Here is a 24,538-nt window from a genome sequence, read left to right as displayed (position 1 = left end):
GAAGGGTACAAAGATATTTTAGGCGACGATGGTGACGATGGTGACGAAGTCGACGATTGTAACCATGGTTACGAACAAAACAAAATAATACCAAAATTTAGGGGGTATAAATAGACGGGCCAAAAGCCTAGGAGATTCATTCAGTCTACAGCAGCCAAACCAAGAAGAGCTCCAGGAGAAGAACCAAGAAGAAGGAAGAGATCCAGAGAAGCCCCAGGGACCGAGGCGGAGCCCTAGCGGAGCCTGCGCAGCCCGGGACGCCAGCCACAGCAGACAGAAGTCCTTCAGCGGAGTCGAGTCTCCGAAGATCTACGGCGGCGCCTCTGGAGTCCAGAGGAGCCCTAGGACATCAGCTGAGCCCTAGCGGGCATTCTCCGAACAACTTCGGGCAACGGGAGCTGCTTGCAGAGCTACAAGGGCCAGGTAGCCGAGCATCAGAGCAGGGGTCCAGGGAATCCTGAGCTACCCACTTCATAGAAGCCTTCAATTCTCCGGGTGAGTGTTTATAAATTCATAAAGTTGTGTTTTCTTTTAATTTGAAAAACTTAATACTGGTCTTTATTTTAGAATATTTTGGCAATGCGAATTTTATTGTTTAAGTAGTAGTAGAAAAACACGTTATTGTACAAAAATCAAAACAAAACAAGAAAAATAACTTTGATCATTTGTATAAAGGTGAACTTATCTCTTCCAAATAACTTTTGAACAAATGAATTGTTTTCTATGATCTTCTTTAAAATAGGGTGATTTTAAATAAAAAAGCTTCAACTATGGCAATATGAAATTATGTGCTATTGATATTAAACATGGAAATTTTGATTCTAAAGAGATTTGATACTGAATTAATGAAAAATAATGTGCTTTTGCTCAAGGAAAATTGAGTGATTTATAAAATGTGAATAAAATTAGAATGAAGCCTTGTAAGAAGAATAAGGCCTGGCGTAAAAAAAAAGTATGCCAAAAACCTGTTCAGATTTCATGATATGGTGAACAACGGATAGTTGAACGAAGCCGTAAGTCTGTGGGGGTAAGAGAACCTCTCCTGCATTCTGTGTTCATAACCATTTATAAATAATGATTGAAACTTGAACAGTTTATAATTTATTTGTATGTATTTATATATGGGCTTTAATCTGGTTTTGTTTGCGGGTAAAATTTGTAAAAGGAAGCATGTAAAACTTAGGCATTGTCTGTCAGAATACTACTGCTTAGATAATTTACAGGATCTATGCGGTCATGGAGCCTTCGCTTCTGCAAGCCTTCACGTCAAAGAAATTCAATTGAATTGATTCTGTTTATATTCATTTTTAGTAGGGACACCTAGCTTTGCGAATTTTTGTACAATAGCTTTGAATTTATTCAGAGATTTTAGTCTTTTAGTATGAAATTTAGATTTTCGTTTCGTTTTTAAAAGCTAATCGCGTTGATAGGCATACTGGCTTAGTTTTCTTTCGTGATTTCTTTCTACCAGTAAAAGCAGGTTCCGAAATCATAGTAGAGTCTTTTTAGGATCAGTTTAGGCAGGTAGCTTCTTAGGGATTAAAAGAAATAAACAAAAACAAAACCACTCAATCAAAATAATATAAAATCAATTTTTCAGTTAATAAATGCCTTGAAATTTATTCTGTTGTTTGCTTTAATAATATACCTCTCTCTCTCTAAAGAATCTGAGTTGCTACTCTTCGCAGTGTAGAGTCCTACCACTTGATCACAAGCCTGGCCAATTAGTTTGTAAGATAAGCCACACATGCATGGAGCCCTGGTCCTGATAAGGTTAGATTTAATTATGGTAAGTATTCAGTTTAGGGAAACTTTCAAGTGTTTTATTTTAGGGGTGAATGTTGGGGTATTATTGGGCCATCATCGTCTAGATAAGTAGAGTTCAGACTGGGGTTCGTTTCAAGATCGAATTCATATCTAATAGATATCTTACTCTATCTAACGTAAAAGTGACATTGGTTGCCCGAATTGCGCTGCAAAAGAGAACTAAGTTATTAAGTACCTATCTAGAATAAATCTACCTATAAACTATACTATCTAGAATGGATCTAGTACGTGTTGTCTCTTGTGAATATCTTGAAGTTCGAATACGGCAGTTGTTCATAGTTTGTTGTAATCATAGTTTATTGTTTGTGCAAGAAGAAGGTATTTTTAGGGTTCCGTACACAAAGGGTAAAAACGGGACCCTGTTACTAAGACTCCGCTGTCCGTTTGCCTGGCTGGCCAGTGGCCACCAGGCTGTAGCCAGTTGAAATTTGTTAAAATTCCGCTATGCTGTCACTAAAAAATTTCTCACATTAAATCTCAAAGATTTCTCTGTAAGTATTTGTCTTCCATGCTTTCATATTTATCTTCATTGTAAAGCCTTTTTCTCAAAAATGTACGGCAAAGTCGACTTTGCCGTCTAAAAAATAGGTCGCGAAGCGCATAGTTTATGGTCAGTCAAAAATTAAAAAGTTAAAAACATTGCAGTCTCGATTTTGGGACTGCAATGTTGCATACAAATTCCATTATTTGTCGTGTTCCAAACTTTTTAAAAGTTGAAATGGCCATATCAAATGAAGGCACAGGCCCATTAAACAGCCAAATAGATGATTAGTACCGCGACTATTTAGCCGTCTCAAATAGGTTGGCGTATTTTCGGCAGAAAATTTTTTTTATTAAAAAAATAAAAAGGCGGCAAGGGCTTTTTTATGTGAAAATATATACGTAAGAACGTTGCTTTTGTAAAATATTTCTATGGTATTTATATTTCTTGCACCATTTTTGAGAAAAGCACTATATATGACTCGGCTGGAAAGCTACTTGCTGGCTTCGGATTCAATTAAACGGACTCCCAAGGTCGTCCGTTTAAAACGAATCCTCAGCCTGCAAGTAGCTACTTCCGAGCCTCGACAATAATGTACTATAAACAAATTAGCCATAACAGTACAATAAAATGACGCAGCAACCGCTGTCATTTGTAAACAAAGCGGTACGAACTCAAATGCAATGAAAATCGGTAAATTTGTTCGTAAATTTTACACACTGCGACCCGTTTTTAGTGATATACAGCCGTATTCATAAAAAATCCTTAAATGAGGAATGATCAGCTTATTAGCTAATCCGCTGTTTAGGCTTAATAAGCCGTTGATAAGAACCATGATTTATAAACGTTTATTAGGGGCTTCTTAACTAATAAGCAGATTAGACGCGTTATGTTGGCATCTTGGCGCATCATAGACTAAAATATGGCTGAACATTAAATTAAAAAAAAAGTTTGACAGCAGCACTAGCGGCCAATCGTAATATCATGAAGAAGTTGATTTACTATTTTGACTAATTTTCGGAATTATCTCTTATTAAAATAGCTTCTGTGCCACAAAAATAATTAAAGATTGCTGCATGGCTGGAAATTTTATAAAACTTGGTGAGTAACTACGTTTACAGACAAGTATCTTATACAGCAACAAGTAATAATATGAGTTCACTGCAATGTTGATATACCTATATCTTATTGCTTTTAGTTTCAATATTATGTGGAATGGAGTCGAAAGAAGTGGGGTTCTTTCAAACTAACCGAGAAGTGCATAATTAGCGAAGAGAAGAAGTCGAAGCCAGATACCGTACCAGACCCCACTCGCCTCCGCAAGAAGAACCATTGAATAATGGTTCATGAGTTCACACTAATTTATTCTGGTTGCGGCAGAAATTCACAACGGGTCAACAAAACGAAGTCCATTCAGACTCACTAAATCAGGTATGAACAATGTCCTATACTTTCTTGTTTACCTTACATACCTGCAGTGTTTAGAGTTAGACAAAGAAAAGTCTGCAGCGATTTTGATGATAACTCTAGGTACAGTTCAAATTTTGGGCATGACCATCTATTTATAATATATTATAGACATAGGTACGTAACATAAAATGTAGTATCTGAACATGTTAAGATTGACACTTGCATTGACGGCTTTGACATTATTTAAAGGTTATAACACTTATAAATTTGGTAAATTTATCCGTGCTTTGTGGAGCTTGGTGTATTTGTTTAAAATTATGCATAGGTACCTACCTATTATAGGTATTATATTTCTTAACCATACAATGGAACCAAATGATAATTATATGTACAAGTGATGTTTTATTGTAACAAGCCGTTGTGTCGCGAGTTTACTTCTTGTCATCGTGTCATTAGTAATAATTTTGTAATGGTATTTATTTTATGCATGGAACAATGCGATGGTTATTATACTCGATCACCTAGCCAACCTACTTACTACGAGGAAGGATGGTTCACAAATTAGGCAGTATTTAAATACCAGTGTACAGGTGTGTGTATAGATACTGTGTACCTGCTGATTAAAAATAAGATGTTTTCTGCGTACAGTTGGTTATAATTAAGTTGGCTAATCTATATCTCATCAGACAGTTTGGACATCTATTCCAGAGAGTTTGCAAGGTCAATGTACAATGATATCATATTATAGTACCTAATAGGTAATGAATAATAAATGAAGTCATATTGATCTCTGTCTATAGCTTAAAATGATACTTAGTTACCATAACTATATTGAATCATGTGACCCTCACTTAAGTACATCCATTATATCATAAGCTAAAAATTAAAGAAAATTGTTGAATACAAAAATACTTTTATTCAAATTATTGCATCTTTTCAGATCCTGAAAGTACCATCATTAGCCACTGTTATTGTTGAATAACTCCAGGCTTTGGAAGAAAAGCTGTGGCCTGTGAACAGCTGTGAATATTGGTCAGAGAAGTGTAACTGACTCCGTACACTGCAAGTCCCAACAGGAAATCAGCAAGAAACCTAAAAGAAAAAAAACATCAAAATGAAAACCTAGCTTGATTTAGGTTGAAGTAATAAAATTGTTCTAATTTAATTGGTGTTTTATTTTACTAATTAAATATATTTTTTGACTTGTTAAGGTTTGTACAATTTTTATTAATGATGTACAGTCACCTGCAATAATATGTTACACAACAAAGGCCCATAAGAGCATTGCACATTTTTGCAGCCTTCGAAGAGTAACATATTATTGCAGGCGACTGTACCCATATTGAAATACTCAAAATTCCATTTTTCTAATTACAATGCAATAAAATCTTAAATGTATCTAGCAGTCTAATAGGGATGTTTCCTGTACTTAAAATAAATTATGTCACACCATACCATGTATAAAATAAAGCACCAGATTATTATTAGAAAATAAATTTTCATATAAATACCATAATAGCAAATCATTTTGAGAGTTCTAAAAAGGAAAGTAGGACCCTATTTTGCACATATTTATGATATTCATGTGTTTGCAATATTGTTCTGATGAAAGTGTACAATTTATATAAAGTAAAGTAGATATTCATAGGTAAGTTCATGCTATGTACCTAGTTCAAAGAAGTTCAAAAATAATATTGGTAATTAATGGTTCTTATGTAGAATAAAATTAAAAGGTATTTTTGAATACCAGACAATGACAAGGACAAGTTTAGTGCTGCCCATCTGATATTAAGCACTGCAGCCTACAGGCAACTAGCGGAGTTACAAATAGCCGACAGTGCATTTTTGGGAGCACTGGAAACCTTAGCGTCAAGAACAGGTAGGTATAGAATCCAACCTGGATGACCATACTGAATAATTAGTTGACATAAATGAAACTTTCATTCTATAAAGTTCAGCTTGCAATATTTTTACCTGGAGGCCAAATTGTTATGCTCAAAGCCAATATTGAGCAAACTGCCTATGCAATGACTGCATATACCCGTGACTTTTTCAGATTTTTCATCACTTTACCAGACTGACAAGAGTGCACACTTCTTTTACCTGTAAATAAGTTGATACTTTTAAGTAGTGCCTACTTACCTGTGATATTTTTTATTAAACACAGTCGGTTAAATATGTCTATAAAACAAGTTAACTTATGGTAAATATTATAATCTCATTAGGTATAATGGTTAGTTATTCAATTGCAAACTATGAACGAGATTGATGTACTCTTACAGGGTCTATAATATTATATAGGTAGGTATAATGTGCGCAAGAAATGCAATTAAATTTAAGTTTGCGAAATGCGAACACCCTGATCTTAAATTAAAAACAACGTTTCTGGCAAGTGGTAATAACGAATAACTAAAGGGTTTACGCACAAATATAAGTAAGTCCTCGCCGTGTCCGACGATGGCGACTCCTCCAAATATTTTTAATTAGGAACATGGAACGCTCTAATATTACTTGCCAAGCCAAACTTGGTTTCGAAAATGCGATTGTATGGCGAGCAATGAAGCTGGCCCGCATAGATTTAAGTGAATCTGGCGGTTTACCTATTTCTCCAAACGCCTAATAGCTGTGAGGGAGGAACTCGCTCCGTTTATGATGCATTTTTCCGACTACGCGATCATAGAATTCTGTTGCCTTCTTCGATATTTTGGTTAAACGAAAATCACCATACACAAAATCACATAAACAACTTATAAAAAGCGGGATATTTAGGTTTCGCGCCATTTTCGCACTATATCCAGGTATGTAATACGTAATTGCACATATTAAAGTTGTTTTCCATTCACATTTGGGATTTTAACCAAAACGTACTATTTGCTCTTGCTCTTGTCACTCTTGCCAAAATCAGCTGTTTCGTGACCGCCATCTTGTAAAATAGCAGATAATAAACAGATAAAGAAGGGTCCTCGGCTCCGTAACTTTCCGAGGATTTAATAAAGAGATGATCAACTGTTTAGCGCTAAAAAGTGTTTATGAATCACGTTTTGTGACATCCGGTTATCAGCAACTGATGATCAATGCTCTAACTGTTTATGAATACGGCTGTTAGAGTGTAAAATGACGCAACGCAGAGACACTTGCAAAAGCCGAAGCTCACCCCATCCATCAAGCTTTATTTATACTAATGAGAGTTAGATCACGGTCGAAAATAACCATACAATTATAGCTAGGCAGGTTTGATTGCTCGTTTTGTAGCGACGAGATATAATGTATATATATGTCGGCGGCCGATCGTAAAATTAGGCATATCGTGAAATTCCTAGGCATATCGATCTGTTCTGTTCGACACACTGATTTAAACTTTCACGATTTTTAAACATTATTGAATTGCACAACGGGACTTAGTCGGGTATTTAAGTTTTAAGATTTACCTACGACGTTTCGAGGACGGCGTTGTCCCCGTGGTCTCGGAGAAGACTGGCTCAAGTTGACATCAACATTTAGCCGCGCGAGTTTTTCGAACTACCCGCACTTGGTCTTGTTTATCAGTTTGAACGTTTTGCTCACTAGGGAGCAGTGGCGGCGCGTCAAACATATCCAGAGGCAAGCCGGGGCTAATTTGGCTTACATTTTCCTTTACAACTCTGCTCAAACGTCCAAAAACAGGCAAGCCGGTGGGAATCGGCTTTTATGGACGCGCCGCCACTGCTAGGGAGTTACTCTGTCGACACACAACACTAACGATATTCGATTTATCGACTGTCGATATTCGTTCTTCTTCGTGTATGTTCTGTTAGTTTCGTTTTTTGCACTATTCACCTAGAAATCAATGCAAATCAAAACAGCAAATCTCAACCAAACCGCGCAGTTTACAACCCAATAAAACCTTCAAATAAACTAAGTTTAACCCGGCATTCACACAACGTTTCTGCGATCTTATTCAACCACATTTAAGCCATAAACCGTCTCAACTGCAAAATATTTCAAGTAGGTACATTTACACCATTTTAATTACGTATACACTTTTATGTACATCAATAATATGTACACTATTTTAGTCTTATTACAAGTGCGTAAGGTTCAAAAGTGTGAAAGTAAGTATCTTTGACGGCATTCGAGTAGGTATTAGTAGCCGCGGTCCGTTTGGTGTGTGCAAAACAGTAAGTCAATGACCTTTATGTTATTCCTAACTTATTAGCCGCTCGCTTTTTCGTAACCAGTATTATGCGACTTAGAGATCTGTTATAATTAAACATAAATAGGGAGACCGAGGAGAGTCAAAATAGAGGTAAGTTGAAACAACGTCTATTTTGCGGTTTTTATAATCGTCTTGAGGCAAAGACGCAGATTGAGGGTCCAGCGGACAGTAAGACGCGGCTAAGGATGGTATATAATTGATCAAATTTGTATTTGCGTCTCATATTTTGCTTAATGAGAGGGTGAGACGCAATGCACATTTGATCAAATATTGGACAGAGAAAAAGATGATATTGATCGAACACCATCAACAACAGACGGGGAAAAATGATTGGACATTTGTTACGGCACGTCAACTTCTTTAAAACCAACATAGAAAGAAAGAGAGGCAGGGGCAGACCAAGACGTAGCTATGTAGACCAAATAAAAGAAAAAGCTGGTGTCTTGTCATATCAAGAATATGGGCATACGAGAGGGAGAAGTGGATAGTGGACAGGTCGAATACCCCTCTAATCATCTTATATTCCAGCTCGATAACAGTTATAGACGTCTCAAAATTGAAGATATTTCAACCTACCTCTGTTTTAACTCACCTCGGTCTCCCCTAAAGATCCCATATAAGTACTGGTTTTCATGAGGCGATTGCTTTGCCAGTGATGGAAATAAGCCAAGCTTGTCTAATAATGGTAACTGCGTATTCAGTGATTACGATTGAGAGGTGGGCAAATATTTGATACCTTGTTAACTGACAGGTTTTGAACTCTATTGCGCACACCTTAAGGTCCATCGATTGGCAGTAAATACTGTTAGAACTCGTACATCGTAATCATCATTATGTTTGGAGAGAGCATAGCGGAATACCATATTGATAACATTTGGATCAGTCAATGTAAAACTAAAGAGAGATTTTGCCTTATATGTGTGTTTCACCGCTTTTATACATACATACATATAAACACGCCTATTTCCCGGAGGGGTAGGCAGAGACCACGGATTTCCACTTGCTACGATCCTGACATACCTCTTTCGCTTCCTTCACATTCATAACATTCCTCATACACGCTTGCCGGTTTAGGGTGCTCTTGACCTGGCCTTTCTTCAGGATTTCCCCGATCTGATCACCGCTTTTATAATATACATTATACAAAATAATGGCAAACAAGTATGTTGCCCGCTTGATATTTGTGTGCCACGTATTTTACTAAATAGAAATAGGCTTTAATACTTTGATAAAAACGCGATAGCACCAAAAAAGCAACCAAAAAAATACAAGTTTGAGCGCTGGTATAAATTGCGGTGATTGTACTTGAAGCATACATCGTCGACACTGTTAACTGCTCATTCTTAAACCTTAATACAAAGGCATAATATCTACCAATGATCAGTAATTAAAATACCTATAATTTAGACTTATAGCACCTACTTACAGAGTAATTGCCAATAGCTGTGCCTCGCGAACAGTTACTTGTCGAAAACTATTATTAAGTGATTGAAATCACGCACGGATAGAAATGATATCATGCTCTGGTTTAGAAGGCCGAGACTACAACCACTTGCAAAACAGTATATTATCACTACACCTTATAAAACGAAGACACCCGCCGCGCCTGTCTGTTTGTGTGTTTGTATGACTGTGTGTTCGCGGTAAACTCACAAACTACTGAACGGATTTTCATGCGGTTTTCACTTATCACAATAGAGTGATTCTTGAGGAAGGTTTAAGTGTATAACTGCCGTATTCGAACTTCAAGATATTCACAAGAGACGACACGTACTAGATCCATTCTAGATACGTTATAGTTTAGATATCAACTACATAGTTCTCTTTTGCAGCGCAATTCGGGCAACCAATGTCACTTTTATACGTTAGATAGAGTAACGTATCTATTAGATGTGAATTAGATCTCTAAGTCATATCCTATGGAGATCGTTCAAGAGTATCTCCACAATCGCGCAAATGTCATATTTGACAGGTTAGATCTTAAACATATCGTTATCATATCTTGGTGATGTCTAAAAGATGTCTAATATATGTCTAGAACTATGTAAACAAACCGCCATATTGAAATTGTCTCTGAATGATGAATTTACTAGTGACTTTTGTTTACATAGTTAGCAAGTTCCATAGATTGACACTTTAGTAATCCATTTTCATGCCTAGCTTTATTTTAAGATCTTATCGAAATATGAAGCATAGAAATGTATATTAGACAAGCTCTAGAAATCGAACCCCAACCACTTGAAATTCCCGGATATCGAACAACGCCGCTTTCGCTGGTTCACGAGATCCATCAGACAGACAGACGGACAGAGCTCTATTCATTGCCGGCTTCAAGTGGCACGGTTTTGTAATTTCCTTTTATGATTGATGCAATGTGGTTTTACACTATAGATACTGAGATATATAGTACACACATTAGTCACATTACCCATGGCAATGTTGGTAAAGCCGGCCTATTTTTAGATAAATAGTATTTAGGCATGTATTATGAGTACCTAATGAAAGAATCTTGAATAAACCTAGTTCTACAGTTAGCTAAATAACTTTATATTGTGTTGTAAATATGTAAAGCAGGCCACTGACGAGCATTCCAAATGGATACCGTTACAATGGATTCATCCAAATGGACGGCATCCTAATATTAAATATTGTATGTTTTTGACATTCACGGACCGATTTTGGATTGCAGCCATACTATTTGGACTGTTGGAAGGCTCGTCACTGGCTACCTTTAATGTACCTAAAATATTAACGAAAAGAAGTTTACAATCAGCCTTCAAAATTTGGTCATCCTATCGGCTAAAGTTTTTGATAAGTACCTACCTACTGTCAACATGGATTTGGAAGGTTATATATCATCGATTACATAGTTATATATCATCGATTTAACAAGAACCCTGATTACATTATAATAATTGATTAATGGTATAATCCGTCGAAACACGTTACATCCAAGTACTACGTTTGATATAGCAATTAATATTAATTGTAGCTACATTATCGCATAATAATTAGTTAACACTCATCTCATTAAGGAGGCTAATTAGTACAACGGTGTTCTGTGCAACTTGAAGTTTCATGAAAACCGAAAACTGTTGTTTTTAATTAGCGGATTTTTGGCACGAATCTCTTTTACTGGTTTTACAACGTTATGTTCTGAATACATTTATTTTACGAAGCAGTTATCTCTAACAACTTTTTATTTTCACAAAAACTTTAAAAGTGCTGTATTTTTAAATATTTTGTCCTTGTCGGAGTAACAAGGTATAAGTATAGTGCAAGGTATTTGAAGGTCGTGTCTTTTCAAAATTTAAGGTTTTTTTTCAAGTAGGTACCTACGGCAAAACTAGGATTGTGATTTTAATAATTTCACCTTTTGCACTGTATGCTACAAAAAAAGTTACCATTCTTGAGACAACTGTTCAGTTGAGACGACACTCCAAAAAAAAACAATGAAAAAATAATAATTTGGGCCGATAGTGCGACCTCAGCTAAAAATAGAAAATAGATAATACTGCCTTTATTTAGTGCGCTAAGGTGTGATAATGAGGCTAGACTTTGACCTACAACTGCAGCAATGTCTAGGACAATCTTCTTTTATTGTTTACACCTTATACAGCTAGTTTTCCTTAGTGTTGTGAAGTGCAGTGAAAACACACACAGGCCAATTGTTAAGGCTAGGTACTTATTATGCACATTTTAGGCTAGGCTGTTAGGCTTAGGTTAACGTTTAGATTGTATTGAAAACTCGGGACTTGAGTACATCAATACGAAATAGTAACGAAACAACGTCCTCGTAAATATATTGATAAAATATTAAGGTATAAAAGTATTAACGGAATGGTGGCCACTTTCAAACGAAAGGAGTGCGTGCCGTCCATTTGGCTCGTTGGGTGGACGACATTCGGAAGATTGCAGGTCACTTCTGGATGAGATTGGAGATTGGCTCGAGACCAGGATAAGTGGCGTATTTACTCGAAGAGAGGCCTATGCTTAGCAGTGGACGATAAAAGGCTGATATAATGATGATCATGATGATTTTACCACCCATCTCACATTCGCATATGCAAATATTACAGAATGTAAATGTAATGTAAAATGTCACGGTAACCTTGAAGCTCGCTGCGAATCTGACATCACTGCACGTGAGACATTCTACTTTATGTCTTTAAGGTTCTAAACGCCTTGTACTTCTTACAACAATAAGTCCTTTTCCAGTTAATGTAACAAGGACGTAAATGCCTTGTATTGTTGAGCAAGTTACGTCGTTTTGGAATTAGTGCGTGTGCGCAGAGGCGCGGCGATACAGCTGTATGTTAATTTGTAACGGATATGATTACGGATAAGAACTCTTACTACATTACTTTTAATGATGCAAACACTAACTGCCGTATTCGAACTTCAAGATATTCACAAGAGACGACACATACTAGATCCATTCTAGATACGTTATAGTTTAGATATCAGCTAGTTCTCTTTTGCAGCGCAATTCGGGCAACCAATGTTACTTTTACGTTAGATAGAGTAAGATATCTATTAGATGTGAAATGGATCTCTTAGTCATATCCTGTGGAAATCGTTCAAGAGTATCTCAAATTTGACAGGTTAGATCTTAAACATATCGTTATCGTATCTTGGGATATCTAAAATATATCTAATAGATGTCTATTTCAAAATCCGAATTGGGCCCTGTATCACATGATATGTAACTAGATTATACAGTTCTGGACGTAAACTGTTGGTTTAAGCACCAGGCCAGATTTAAAAGTCTACAGTCCTGACATGTCAGGATTTTCCCTGACAGCATATGTAATAGCGAGGGCTAAGTGGCCCACGAAAGGTTTTGCAAAAAGGAATGGCCGAAGGGTGTGATATTTCGAAGATTCCGTGGGAATCTGCCGAACCTGCCAGAGCAGGCGACGCCGCTACACAAAACTACATCATGAAAATGTTTTCTTTTTTTAGTATTTAAGTTTTTTATTATTGTATATACTCGTATATGTTATTTTGTGAGGTATGTACATATCTATTGGCCTTAGTAAAAGAAAATAAATGCTTTGATTGATTGATTAATTGTACCTATACTATACCTAACGGTAAATCGTGGATGATACGGAAAACAATCTCACTCAATTTGGAAAAATTACCGTCCAAGGGACGGACTTTGTCAGGAGATTCCCTTTTTCCATATGACAACCCCCCGGCTCCCGGCACACACCCGATACACCCGATACACCCGGCTCATCATCCCATCCTGTTCTAGATCTCTTAATCTCCATCCTTTGTCCCCGGATCCTGACTTAAAGAGACATAATTACTATCATACACCTGGCTCATCATCCCATCCTGTTCTAGATCTGTTATTCTCCATCCTTTGTATGCGGATCGTGAGTGTAAGAGACACATAACTACTGTCATACACCTGGCTCATCATTCCATCCTGTTCTAGATCTATTATTCTCCATCCTTTGTCCGCAGATCGTGAGTGAAAGAGATACATAAACTGTCATACACCTGGCTCATCATCCCATCCTGTTCTAGATCTGTTATTCTCCAACCTTTGTCCGCAGATCTTGAGTGAAAGAGATACATAAACTGTCATGCACCTGGCTCATCATCCCATCCTGTTCTAGATCTGTTATTCTCAGTCTTTTGTCCGCGGATCGTGAGTGAAAGTCTGCGTCTGCGCAACTCGTGAGCCGGTGATCTACTGTTAGACTTATATTCATAAATTCTCCACGACAACCAGTTAAGACTGGCCTTTGAATTGGTCCATTTGCCTAGAGATGAGGGGTCTAATTATGACAGGCATTCAATGTTTGGTTAAAAGATAAACTGAAATAGTAAATCTTGTCAACTAGCTGTTAATTTAAACGTACGAGTATTTTGCAATATTTATAGATTTGAAAGAGGGTTTAACCACAGAATAACTAATAGTATGTATGGTTTAACTGCGAATACCTCTGTGTGTATCTACACCAGAGCGGCTACCGCGAAAACCGAGATTTGCAAATTGTGGGGATCTTTCTCTTTTACTCCAAGCGTAATTAGACGTAATTAATAGGCATAATTAGAGAGAAAGAGAATAATTCCCGCAATTTGCGAACTTCGATTTTCGCGGTTACAGCCCTGTTCCTGTGGAGTTCCTTAGGGGTTGCGACTTGCGTTACATTACGTTTTAATGCAAGAAGTTAATAAGGTTTTCGGACCATATCAATGAAAGTTATCGTTCGGTTCGGAAACCTCTTGCTTGGCACATCTAAACAGACCCCGCAATCCACTACCAATACAACTCTTATTGAAAGAAAGAGCAAACGGCCGCCCGTATTTCTAGCGAGGACCGATTGACTCAAATCAATTACTCTAATATAACACTTGCAACCCTCTGGTGTTGCAGCTGTCCATGGACGACAGTAATTGCTTACCATGCGACTCTACTGCTCGTGCGTCTCCTATATCATAAAAAACCGGGCAAGTGCGAGTCGGACTCGCGCACGAAGGGTTCCGTACCATAATGCAAAAAAAAACAAAATAAAACGGTCACCCATCCAAGTACTGACCACTCCCGACGTTGCTTAACTTTGGTCAAAAATCACGTTTGTTGTATGGGAGCCCCATTTAAATCTTTATTTTATTCTGTTTTTAGTATTTGTTGTTATAGCGGCAACAGAAATACATCATCTGTGAAAATTTCAACTGTCTAGCTATCACGGTTCGTGAGATAGAGCCTGGTGACAGACGGACGGACGGACGGACGGACAGCGAAGTCTTAGTAATAGGGTCCCGTTTTACCCTTTGGGTACGGAACCCTAAAAAACGTTAAAATATCATAAACGTTATGCATAAATTATTTACTATATGTTTCATTTATTTTAAATTAAATAATAAATCCGGCAGTACGTAATAAAATAAAATATATCAAGAATTATATCTCAACCGATTCTAGCAACTGGAAATAGTATTTAATTAATCAACCATAATTCAAACCAGTTAATGATCAAATTAACGAGAGATAACCTTCGATGGTGATAGACTAATGTTCGGATGAAGTAATTCAATACCAGACGTTTTAACCGGCCTTTATTAATTCAATTAACAAGTAAATTGAATGTAAAATGGAAGCGATTAAACAATGAGATAATAATATGTTGTTAGTGTTGTTACATACTCAATTCATATGTAACTTAATTTAACTGATGATATAATAATATGTAGGTATATTATAAGGTAACCTGGGAGGTAGCCAAGATAACAATTGTTGACAGAAAATGCAAATCGAACTATTTGGTTTAGCCATCCAAAGAAAATCTTGGCCTCCAAAACGAGAGCGTGCCACCTGTCCTGATCCTGCGCAACTTCCTGCCAGTTCCAGCAAATTTTTGTTATGATCTAATGAAATCTAACGTCAATTTGTGTTGAATTAATTTACCTATAGGTATACACAAACGGAACTTTTTAAGGTTTTGAGCTGTACCGAAATCAAATCAAATGCATGTGTATCAGGGCTCTTCGCACTGTAATTAGATTGAATTAGAATTAAATTAAATTGATTGTGGTGAGTGCAGGTCCATTAAATCTAAAGTGAAATGCAATTGCTTTTTACCTTTAGTCCGTTTTTTTCTCTTCGTGGTTATTTTAAAATTTCCCACATCAAACAATATGAAACATTGTTCCATCTCAAATACGATTTTATAAATTTCAAAATAATAGCTTGTTTACATTGTCGAATGCGATGCGGCATGCAATCTAGTGTCAAGTTAGGGCAAATTATGGGAACGACAGTAGGAATTGTTTTTTCGCAATTGTTAAATTATATAATAGTTTTTATATGACGCAACTTCACGAAAGAGCAAGATTTTGATGACGAACAGATCATGTCTGCGAAAAAAAATAAAAAATACTTGGAGATGATCTTAGACATTCGAAATCTAAATAAAAAGAGTCATAATGAATAGTAAAAAATATATTTTGGTCCTTAAATACTTTTTATGATTTATTAAGAAACTCAAGAACAATTATTTTTTAGTCATCCATATCGTATCTATCGTATCGTATCGTGTAATAGGTATTTGACGTATCTTAAAGATCGAATAGGGCCGTTTCATTTAAAACGATGACGTACCTATTTGGCTGGCAACATTATCTCAAATGACAACATCCTTGGACAAGCCTCAAGCAATAGGTTTTACTTAGTATTCATGATGACTAGCTCTAGCATTAAGTTCAAGGTTTATTCAAAAATTCTAACTACTTAAATAGTTTTGTTTACTTTTAGTTGGAAGCAAGGTAGTGCATTGGCCAAGGTCATGTTAGATCATTAAAAAGCTTACTTGTGTGGAACGTGGAACTACCATGTTTTTATTTTTGTGCCTAAACTTTTTACACGGATTCGAGGAAGGCTTTAAGGATGTTCTCGGCGCAAAAAAACACGAGGAAAATATGTATATGGTGATAGTTAACAGTAGAAAACAAAAGGAAATTGTAGTCAGCATCTAAGCAGCAACGGCCTCCTAGCCTAGTCGGTAGTGACCCTGCCTAAGAAGCAGGAGGTCCCGGGTTCGAATCCTGGTAAGGGCATTTATTTGTGTGTTCATCACAAATATTTGTTCCTGAGTTATGGATGTTTTCTATGTATATAAGTAGTATATATGTGTATATTATATATATCGTCGTCTATTACCCACAACACAAGCCTTATTGAGCTTACTGTGGGACTAGGTTGATCTGTGTAAAAATTGTCCTATAATAATCTAAAACGTTAAGCAATACTTTTTTTTAAATTATATCTACACTTACACAGTATTTTTTACTTTGTTCTGTTTGTTACTTTTTTGGAGTTATTCCCACTAGTTACCACCAAGTTCTTACCTGTGGTAAGTACTGGAATTTTTTTTCCCACCTTTTACCACGGTATCTACTGGGAAAAAAGTCCCACCTTTTACCAGTGGTAACTACGGGGAATAAAAAGTCCCAGTAAGTTATTACCACTGGTAAGAACTTGGTGGTAACTAGTGGGAATAACCCCTTTTTTGCGGCTAAGCTACAAAAAGTTACTTAACCCATTTAAATGAAATTTGGCACGCAGAAATCATAAACCCTGACAACAAAAATTAAAATTACACGCGAGCAGAGCCGTGGTTAAAGCTAGTTCATATTTCTAAACAAGGCCCAATTCACTAGTCTCTTCTTTACATTTTCTAAAAAAAATTTTCTATCAGCCCTCTATCCAAGACAACTCCCAAAGGAATGCACATAATACCAACTTATAAAACTCCTTAAACGTAGCGCTGGACGTCAAAGCAAACTTCAATATGTTCGTACAAACTTTAGTTCCTAAATTCGCCACGCGCAAGCATAAGTTTGTGTTTTAGTTTTCGCAAAACACTTACTTACGGAAACTTTGTACGCTTGTGAAATTTTGATATCCAATGCGAGTCCCGCGGGCCCGGTGTTATAGTAATGTTTTTATTAAAAATATATGGTATGAGGTTTTCTTCTTCAAAACTTACAAGCATCATTTTTGTGAGTGTAATAGGGGTTAGGGCCTAGGGCCAAGAAACTTCTATAAAATTATGACGTACATAACACTTGCAGTGCGTGTGCTATCAAAATCAATGCAGATTTATCTTGGTCTAACTCTAGTACTCCTAATTAAATAAATTAAATTTTTGTGGCAGTTAACTCCCCATAGTTAGTAGTGACTCATTAGGTATACTATGTACAGAAAAATATATGAAATATATAGGATAGCTTAAGGTCCCCCCCACATCTGGCGTCTTTCGAGCGTCGGCGTCTGTCGGCGTCGGTCCAGCGCTATGGAAAATGACGTCGCTGCGCAGTTGCGTCGACGCTGCGTCGACGTTGCGTCGACATCGGCCATAGAATTGTAGACGCCGGCGCTCGAAAGAGGCCAGATGTAGGGGGCCTTAAAGAGTTGGTGATTGAATTTGAATCACATTTTAAGTTAAAAAAAATACTAGAATTTTTATATCTAAATTGCATAGGTTGCTGCTCACGGAAATATCGAAAGCATACAAACCAAAGACAATAATCTTTGATGAAAACTAAAAATTTTAAATAAACATATATTTTTATCCCTAAATTGATGATAGAAGTCTGAAAGGTCTCGTTTTTCGTCAAGTTCGTAAATTAGTCCTATTCTGCTTTCGTCACCCATTCTACATTCGTCACAATCGTCGGTGGCTTTCAATGTAGAATGAGTGACGAAAGCAGAATATGACTAATTTAAGAATGGGACAAGACGATACCGTAGTAAGAATAAAATAAACGCTAGAGACGATCCGGAAATAAAAATTTCTAGGTTTCCCTGGGATTTCTAAAGCAACCTGGAACTGTAATATAGTATTTGTTCTATTGCATGTTTGTTTGAAAACTTCCTTTACCTCCTGAAGCGTGTAAACAACTTCCAATCTTTTTCAGGACTGGGGGTCGATTCTAATTTAATAATTTCTTACAGTTTTGATACCTTGACGATCGTCGTCACCTCTCCTAACTTTTTTTACGTACCTGAGAGCTATATTGCGTCTCAGAAACTTCACGCGGGCCACCGTCGGCGCCGAGGGGGGAGGGGGGATGTATCTGGTTGGAGCCTGGCTCCCGCAGGCCGGATTGGAACGCTGTCGGCGGGTCGGATTGGAACGCTTCGCGGGCCGGATTTGGCCGGCGGGCCGGGGTTTGGAGAGCCCTGGTCTTGGTGATTGGCGCGCATGTCACGCACGGCTCACTTCATTTCTCATGCACCAATCAGAGTGAACTATTTTCAAGGTCGTATCAAAATATGATGTAAATTGTAAAAAATTGTTAAATCTGAATGGGTCTCCATATTTTTTTCCGGTCAGGAAGTAACATTTTCTATCCGTGAGCGGTAAATATTGCTGGCCGTTGTATCATGGAAAACATTATTTCATTTTGTATTTTCTATATACTCGTATGTTATATTTGTATTTGTATATTTACACTAGTATAGTAACATAGACAGACACATACTATAATAACAATTTTCTACAGTCATATAAAAATCTACCGTTTACCTGCTTACATACTAAACAGATAAATTAACTCTTAATTCTATATAAATAAGATTCTATTTGGAATAAAGTAACCATATTAATAATTTTCACTAGCCTCGTCCGGAACTCCGGATTCTGCAAATTGTGCAAATATTTCCATTCCTACTGTTTCTCAAAAATAAACCTTGAATTTAAATGAATAAAGTCGATATTACAAGAAGATTTGAGAAGGATTTAAGACGTTTTAGAAACTAATTCTATATTACATTTACTTTTTTTTTGTAACCGTTAATTAAGTGCTTTGAAACGATTTGTGGTTTCGTGTATTCCGAAATGAATGGGTTTTTAATTTTTAAAAACAGTGTGCGCGTAAAACATAGCCAAGTTTGGAAGAACAGTAGGGTTTTTGATATTTGAAAATGGGTATAGTTGGTTTTTACCCTTTGAACGCATCACCTATCGTGGCCATCGTGGGCGCGTCAGCGTGAACCTGTACGGCTACCACCAGTTTTGACATTGACAGATACGCTCGCGTCTTCGTAAATTACCTTCTATACATCTCGCTTGCACTAATATGCGAGTACGAGCGAGATGCATAGAAAGTAAGTTACTTAGACGCGAGCGTATCTGTCAATGTCAAAACTGATGGTAGCCGTACTGAATGATATTGGGCTGCAGCGTGAGTCAGTTTGACATATATGGCGGTGAAGGGGTTAGATACAAGTGATCTTACCTGCTACTGGAGATAGCTTCCGCATCACGCACCATCTTGATTTCCACTGAAACAAAAAAAAAATGTTTTGTTGTCCATTAAGCTCTGAAGTGATCAAAAATTAAACTGTAATTTTAAAAATAATACAAACATCTATCCTGTGCCAATAAACCAAATTAAGTAGGTATAAATATGTCTAAAGAAACTTGGCAAACAAGGTATCTTTGTACATACGACCTTTTTACAGGACTGTCAACATTCGTATTGCGACGCAACGCGACGTTGCCACACCGCTAGCGATCGTCTGGCAACGACGGCAACTGAGGCAACTCAGTTGCTTTCCCTATGCCAAGGGAACGCTACATCGAAGTATTACGTTGCTGGCAATTTAAATCGTTTATTACATAGTAAATAAAAATAGATTTAAAAGTGTGTGTATGTTGGTATTGTGTTTTTGTATTAACCAAAGTGATGTTTCGTGTGTTGTCTGTTTTTGTGGGCATTCTTTAAATAGTGATGTGACTATGACACACGTGTTGTAAAAGATGTGCTATTTATGGCACACGTATTGTAATACCGAAAACGTGTGTCTCTATGACCTTGTCTTTATAAGGAATGTGCTTGCCGGTATCCACATTATTCATTCAAAGGGGTTTTGCATATATAACTCTGCTGCCCGTAACATTTCTTTACCAATATTATGTAGAGTATAATATTATACGTATAGGTCAATCTACATGACATCCATCTGTCAAACTCCTTTTGCGGGCGTACCTACGTTCAAAAAGGTTTAAATTAAAAATAGGAAATTGTTGTATGAAGGGCCTTACGAGGGTAAATAACCGACTTCTACGCTTACATAAATTAATAATATAATTTCGTGTGCAATCTAAATACATTTAATTACGATATTCTTGCTTTATATATTCCTTTATTATGTACCTACTATTGGTAGGCGTGGCTCACTCCGCGATTTCGTCGCTTTGCTACAGGTAGCTAAAAGTACATCCGTTCCACACCAATTTTGGGGAAAGCCATAAGCCGCGCGTGGCGCTGTCGCCACCTAGCGGCCATATCTGTGCTGATCGTAACAAACTAACAGACGCGTTTTGTTAGAGAGTGAGTCTTCTGTACCTAGTACTATTATTTATTCTGTGCTATTGGGTTAGTAAAATTCGCTATCAATATATTTAGAATTTCAAACCTTTAAAAACATATTAGGTAATACATATAAGGTACATTTTTATTAAGACTAATGAGAGAGAATTTCGAATAAATAAATAAGGAAATGAATAAAGAAATAAGTAGGGATATACATACACACAACAGCAGGCAACACCCAAAACCATTTTTTTTAAACAGCCTAAAATATGAACGTACTCAACATAGATTCATACAAACTGATAGATGCGGTATCGAAACGCCCAGCGTTGTATGACAGACACAACGCTATGTATTTCTGTCACGGCAAGTTCAAGAAGAGACTGTGGAGGGAAACCTGTACGGAGGTGTTTTCCGATTGGGAGACGATGACCTTACATAAGAGGATAGAATATGGTATGTACCTCCTCGTAAGACCCACCATAGAAATTTCCCAATTTTAAATTTGCATAGGTTACTACTCAATAAGTAGGTAGGCACTTAAATACCTACGCTACGCTTTGGGCAGTAACTTTCAAAGTGCATCACTATTTAATAAACCAAAACAGGTAACACACAAAACATCAATATATAGAAACAGCGTTTGACCAAAAATATGAACGTGAACAACATAAATTTATACAAACTAATAGACGCGGTGTCAAAACGACCCCCATTGTATGATAAAGATGACCCAATGTATCACTGCCATAATAAGTTCAAACACAGACTGTGGAGGGAAATGTGTACTGAAGTGTTTTCGGATTGGGAGACGATGCCAATGCAAAAGAGGATAGAGTATGGTATGTACTTAGTTATTAACCTTTTAACCGCGTACGAAGTTACACGTTTGTCTTATTTATGAGTTGGATGGACTTGTTGCCTGAGACTACGGCGGTTAATAGGTTAAAATTGTTATTAATATCAACAATACTGATGTCTATGTTTGATCGCCGATTAAAAAAAACTGCTATATCAACGTCGCTGTATTCAGTTAAAAAGTACAGTGAACAAAACAAACGATAATATTTAATTTTTACCCTTAATGTAACTTGTATTGTAGCTCGGGCGATTTTCCGCAACTCGACGTCTTGCGCCTATTTTGCGTGATAGGGGGTGGGCTAGTCTTGCCAGCCCAGCTCCTCGAGGAATCCTATCAATAATGTAACTTTTTATTTGTCTTTTTATTAGACTTTTGACATGAAATTATCTAGGGAAGCCTTAGTATACACAACATATATTATTGACATTTTCGATTTTAGCTAAGTAAATTAAGACATTTTAGCTCGCTCGCCTGAAGATACGCAGCAAAGAGTATGTTGCAATATATTTAGCCATTTTAAACCATCTGTTATTGACATTAAATTGCGTCGTTGCTGACTGTACCAAGTAAAAGTACACAATTGTTATCATATTTTATTAATACTCACTCTCTCTGAACATACTTTTACTTTTCATCTTATATTCCTAAGTTGCCTCCATTCTTGCTTTCATTGGCATTGATTTTCACTTTCCATTCTATAATGCATTCACAACTATAGTTCTTAAAGTCCAAAATCGCGTGAAGCTTTAAAAGTGTGAAATTGACTTTGCACTGTAGGGAATTTTCTGTTATTTAAGCAAAGGAAAATAGTCCATAGGGAATTCTTTGAGATTGTTATGAACTGTGGGCAAGTGAGTCGCTAAAATGCCTAAAAAAGACCTTAATCACAAAGGAATAAGATTCATGTTACGGTCAATATAGTTATTTCTTTTTTGATGGTACTACAAAGATATACAGGGCGTACATTGAGATTTTGTATTGCGCAGGACACTATGCCTATTTTCACATTTACTACTAGAGGGCCTACCGCAAAAAAAAAATCCTTATTTGCCTCTCTATCGCTCTTAAATATTTCGTGTTTTGCTCTTTTCATTCGTTCCTATACTTGCATGTCAATCCAGGAATATTTAGTTATGATACCTAATTTTTTTATTACAGGAAGGGAGCTTAAAAAACGCTGGAAAAACCTCCGAACCTGCTTTGGAAGGGAAATGTCTTTTCAGAAGAAAGAATACAAAGACATATTAGATGGCAGAGAAATGAAACGCAGAAAGAGATACGAATACTTCAACAGAATGCTTTTCCTATTAAGTAAGGAACAAAAGAAAGAAATGGAAAAAATTATGGCTGTAACCTCTTCAAATCATCATGCTGACACAACTGACCATGTGGATAATCAGAGTGAAGTCAACAATGATTCCAATGAAATCAAAACTGAATGTCCCAGTCCCAGTGAATATGAGGATGATGATAATATTATGGTCATAGAGCCTCAGGAAGAACTGAAAGCAGAAAACCCGTTTCAAAACACTGAGATTGTTGAAGGTGTTAGTTTGAATTCTTTAAATTGTGAGGAAGATAAACTATTTTTGCTGTCACTGTTGAAAACTTTTGGAAAATTCGACGATAGACAGAAATTTGAAGCTAAGATTCAGATTTTGCAGGCGCTAAAGAAGATACAATTTCCTGATGAATGAGAAAATAATTGATTCTGTATCTAGAAATCAATTAGTTTAGCCACGGCGCATATAAATATCTGAAGGTCAACTTCGGCACTGACAATTTTGAAATTGAGTGCCTTTTCTAGTGACTAAAAGTAAATGGTTGGCCAAACTATATATTTAACATTGGTTGTGGTCTGATTCAAATATCATATTTGATGAGAGATATATCTTAGTTTTTTTTGTAAAATTATATCATAGGTAAGTCATAGGGACTTTTAATTCAAAATCCTATTTACTTTTATACATATTGAGGAACTCAAAATCTTTTCATAACATCTAAACTCGTTATATTTAATTACATATAAGAAATATATCATGTAAATGTAACATACAATAACGTAACTGTTTGTAAATTGATACCAATAAAAATGTTAAAACAACATAAATATGTGCTCAATCTGAACTCCAAAACAATCATACCGTAAAACACCGTTACATAAATATCTCGATTGAAATATTCCCGACCTTTTTATTGGCATACATAAATGTCGATACGATATCAATGAAATGTTTTAATGCTGTCATGTCTGTTTTGTTGTCCGCTATGAAGCCGGGGTTTAATTAAAATATTACAGTGATGTAGATTTTTAATGGAAACGACTCAATTAATGCCTGCAGAAAATGCATTCATGTCTGAGGTGTGAATTATTAAATTCGGATACGGAACATCATGGTCGATCGATGTTTGGACAAGATATTGAGATTGTGATATAATATACAGGGTAGAAAGATAAGTCGGGCCGTGGAGGGAAACTACCTTAAATCCTTAAGCTGGCTCATTTTACTTAAAGGAGACATTCCTTTATTTTTAAAAAGAAACAAAACTGCATTCAACGATTTTTTCTTTTTTTCTTCAATTTTGCTTGTCTAAAAAAATGTTGAGTACGAAATATTACATTTTATGGATATTTTGTACGACAGACGAGTGTAAGACCTAATGTTTCTTGGAGAAACGTTATCATTAACATTAACTTTATCGACTAGTACAATAAAATTGCGAGTATATATTTTTTGGAATTTTAAGTCGGTTCGAGTCCCGGGCGAGGCAAGCGAGTTTTAGAAAATCTTTGAATGCAGTTTTGTTTCTTTTTAGAAATAAAGGAATGTCTCCTTTAAGTAAAATGAGCCAGCTTAAGGATTTAAGGTAGTTTCCCTCCAGGGCCCGACTTATCTTTCCACACTGTATATTGATTTTT

At 36.5% G+C, this 24,538-nt stretch overlaps 2 protein-coding genes and 2 long non-coding RNA genes across 6 annotated transcripts in view; 2 read left to right on the top strand and 2 right to left on the bottom strand.

Annotated features, from left to right (window-relative positions):
- Window positions 1-24,538, bottom strand: part of LOC134672615 (uncharacterized) — a 299,268-nt gene that overhangs the window by 200,205 nt on the left and 74,525 nt on the right. Inside the window, exon 3 of the mRNA XM_063530570.1 lies at window positions 19,677-19,722. Within this exon, the coding sequence (XP_063386640.1) occupies window positions 19,677-19,722 (46 nt within the window). The remainder of the gene's footprint in view (window positions 1-19,676; window positions 19,723-24,538) is intronic.
- Window positions 3,058-4,883, top strand: LOC134672817 (uncharacterized). 2 transcript variants are annotated; one of them, XR_010099392.1, is made up of 3 exons: window positions 3,058-3,409; window positions 3,507-3,739; window positions 4,659-4,883. It is a non-coding gene; the product is annotated as an uncharacterized LOC134672817 (long non-coding RNA). The 2 variants fall into 2 exon arrangements; XR_010099393.1 differs by having other exon boundaries at window positions 3,058-3,739.
- Window positions 4,792-6,838, bottom strand: LOC134672816 (uncharacterized). Its single transcript, XR_010099391.1, has 3 exons — window positions 6,319-6,838; window positions 5,693-5,821; window positions 4,792-4,810 (listed from the first exon to the last, which is right to left on the bottom strand). It is a non-coding gene; the product is annotated as an uncharacterized LOC134672816 (long non-coding RNA).
- Window positions 20,002-23,621, top strand: LOC134672603 (uncharacterized). Of its 2 annotated transcripts, none has more exons than XM_063530557.1 (3): window positions 20,002-20,062; window positions 21,365-21,598; window positions 22,777-23,621. In XM_063530557.1, exons 2-3 carry the CDS (start codon window positions 21,412-21,414, stop codon window positions 23,313-23,315), a joined length of 726 nt encoding a protein of 241 aa, XP_063386627.1. In that variant the 5' UTR covers window positions 20,002-20,062; window positions 21,365-21,411; the 3' UTR covers window positions 23,316-23,621. The 2 variants fall into 2 exon arrangements, with proteins under 2 accessions (XP_063386627.1, XP_063386626.1); XM_063530556.1 differs by having other exon boundaries at window positions 20,002-20,090; window positions 21,391-21,598.

Source organism: Cydia fagiglandana, chromosome 17 (assembly GCF_963556715.1).
Source record: "Cydia fagiglandana chromosome 17, ilCydFagi1.1, whole genome shotgun sequence".
NCBI lineage: Eukaryota > Metazoa > Arthropoda > Insecta > Lepidoptera > Tortricidae > Cydia > Cydia fagiglandana.
This window is presented reverse-complemented; position numbering and strand designations above follow the sequence as displayed.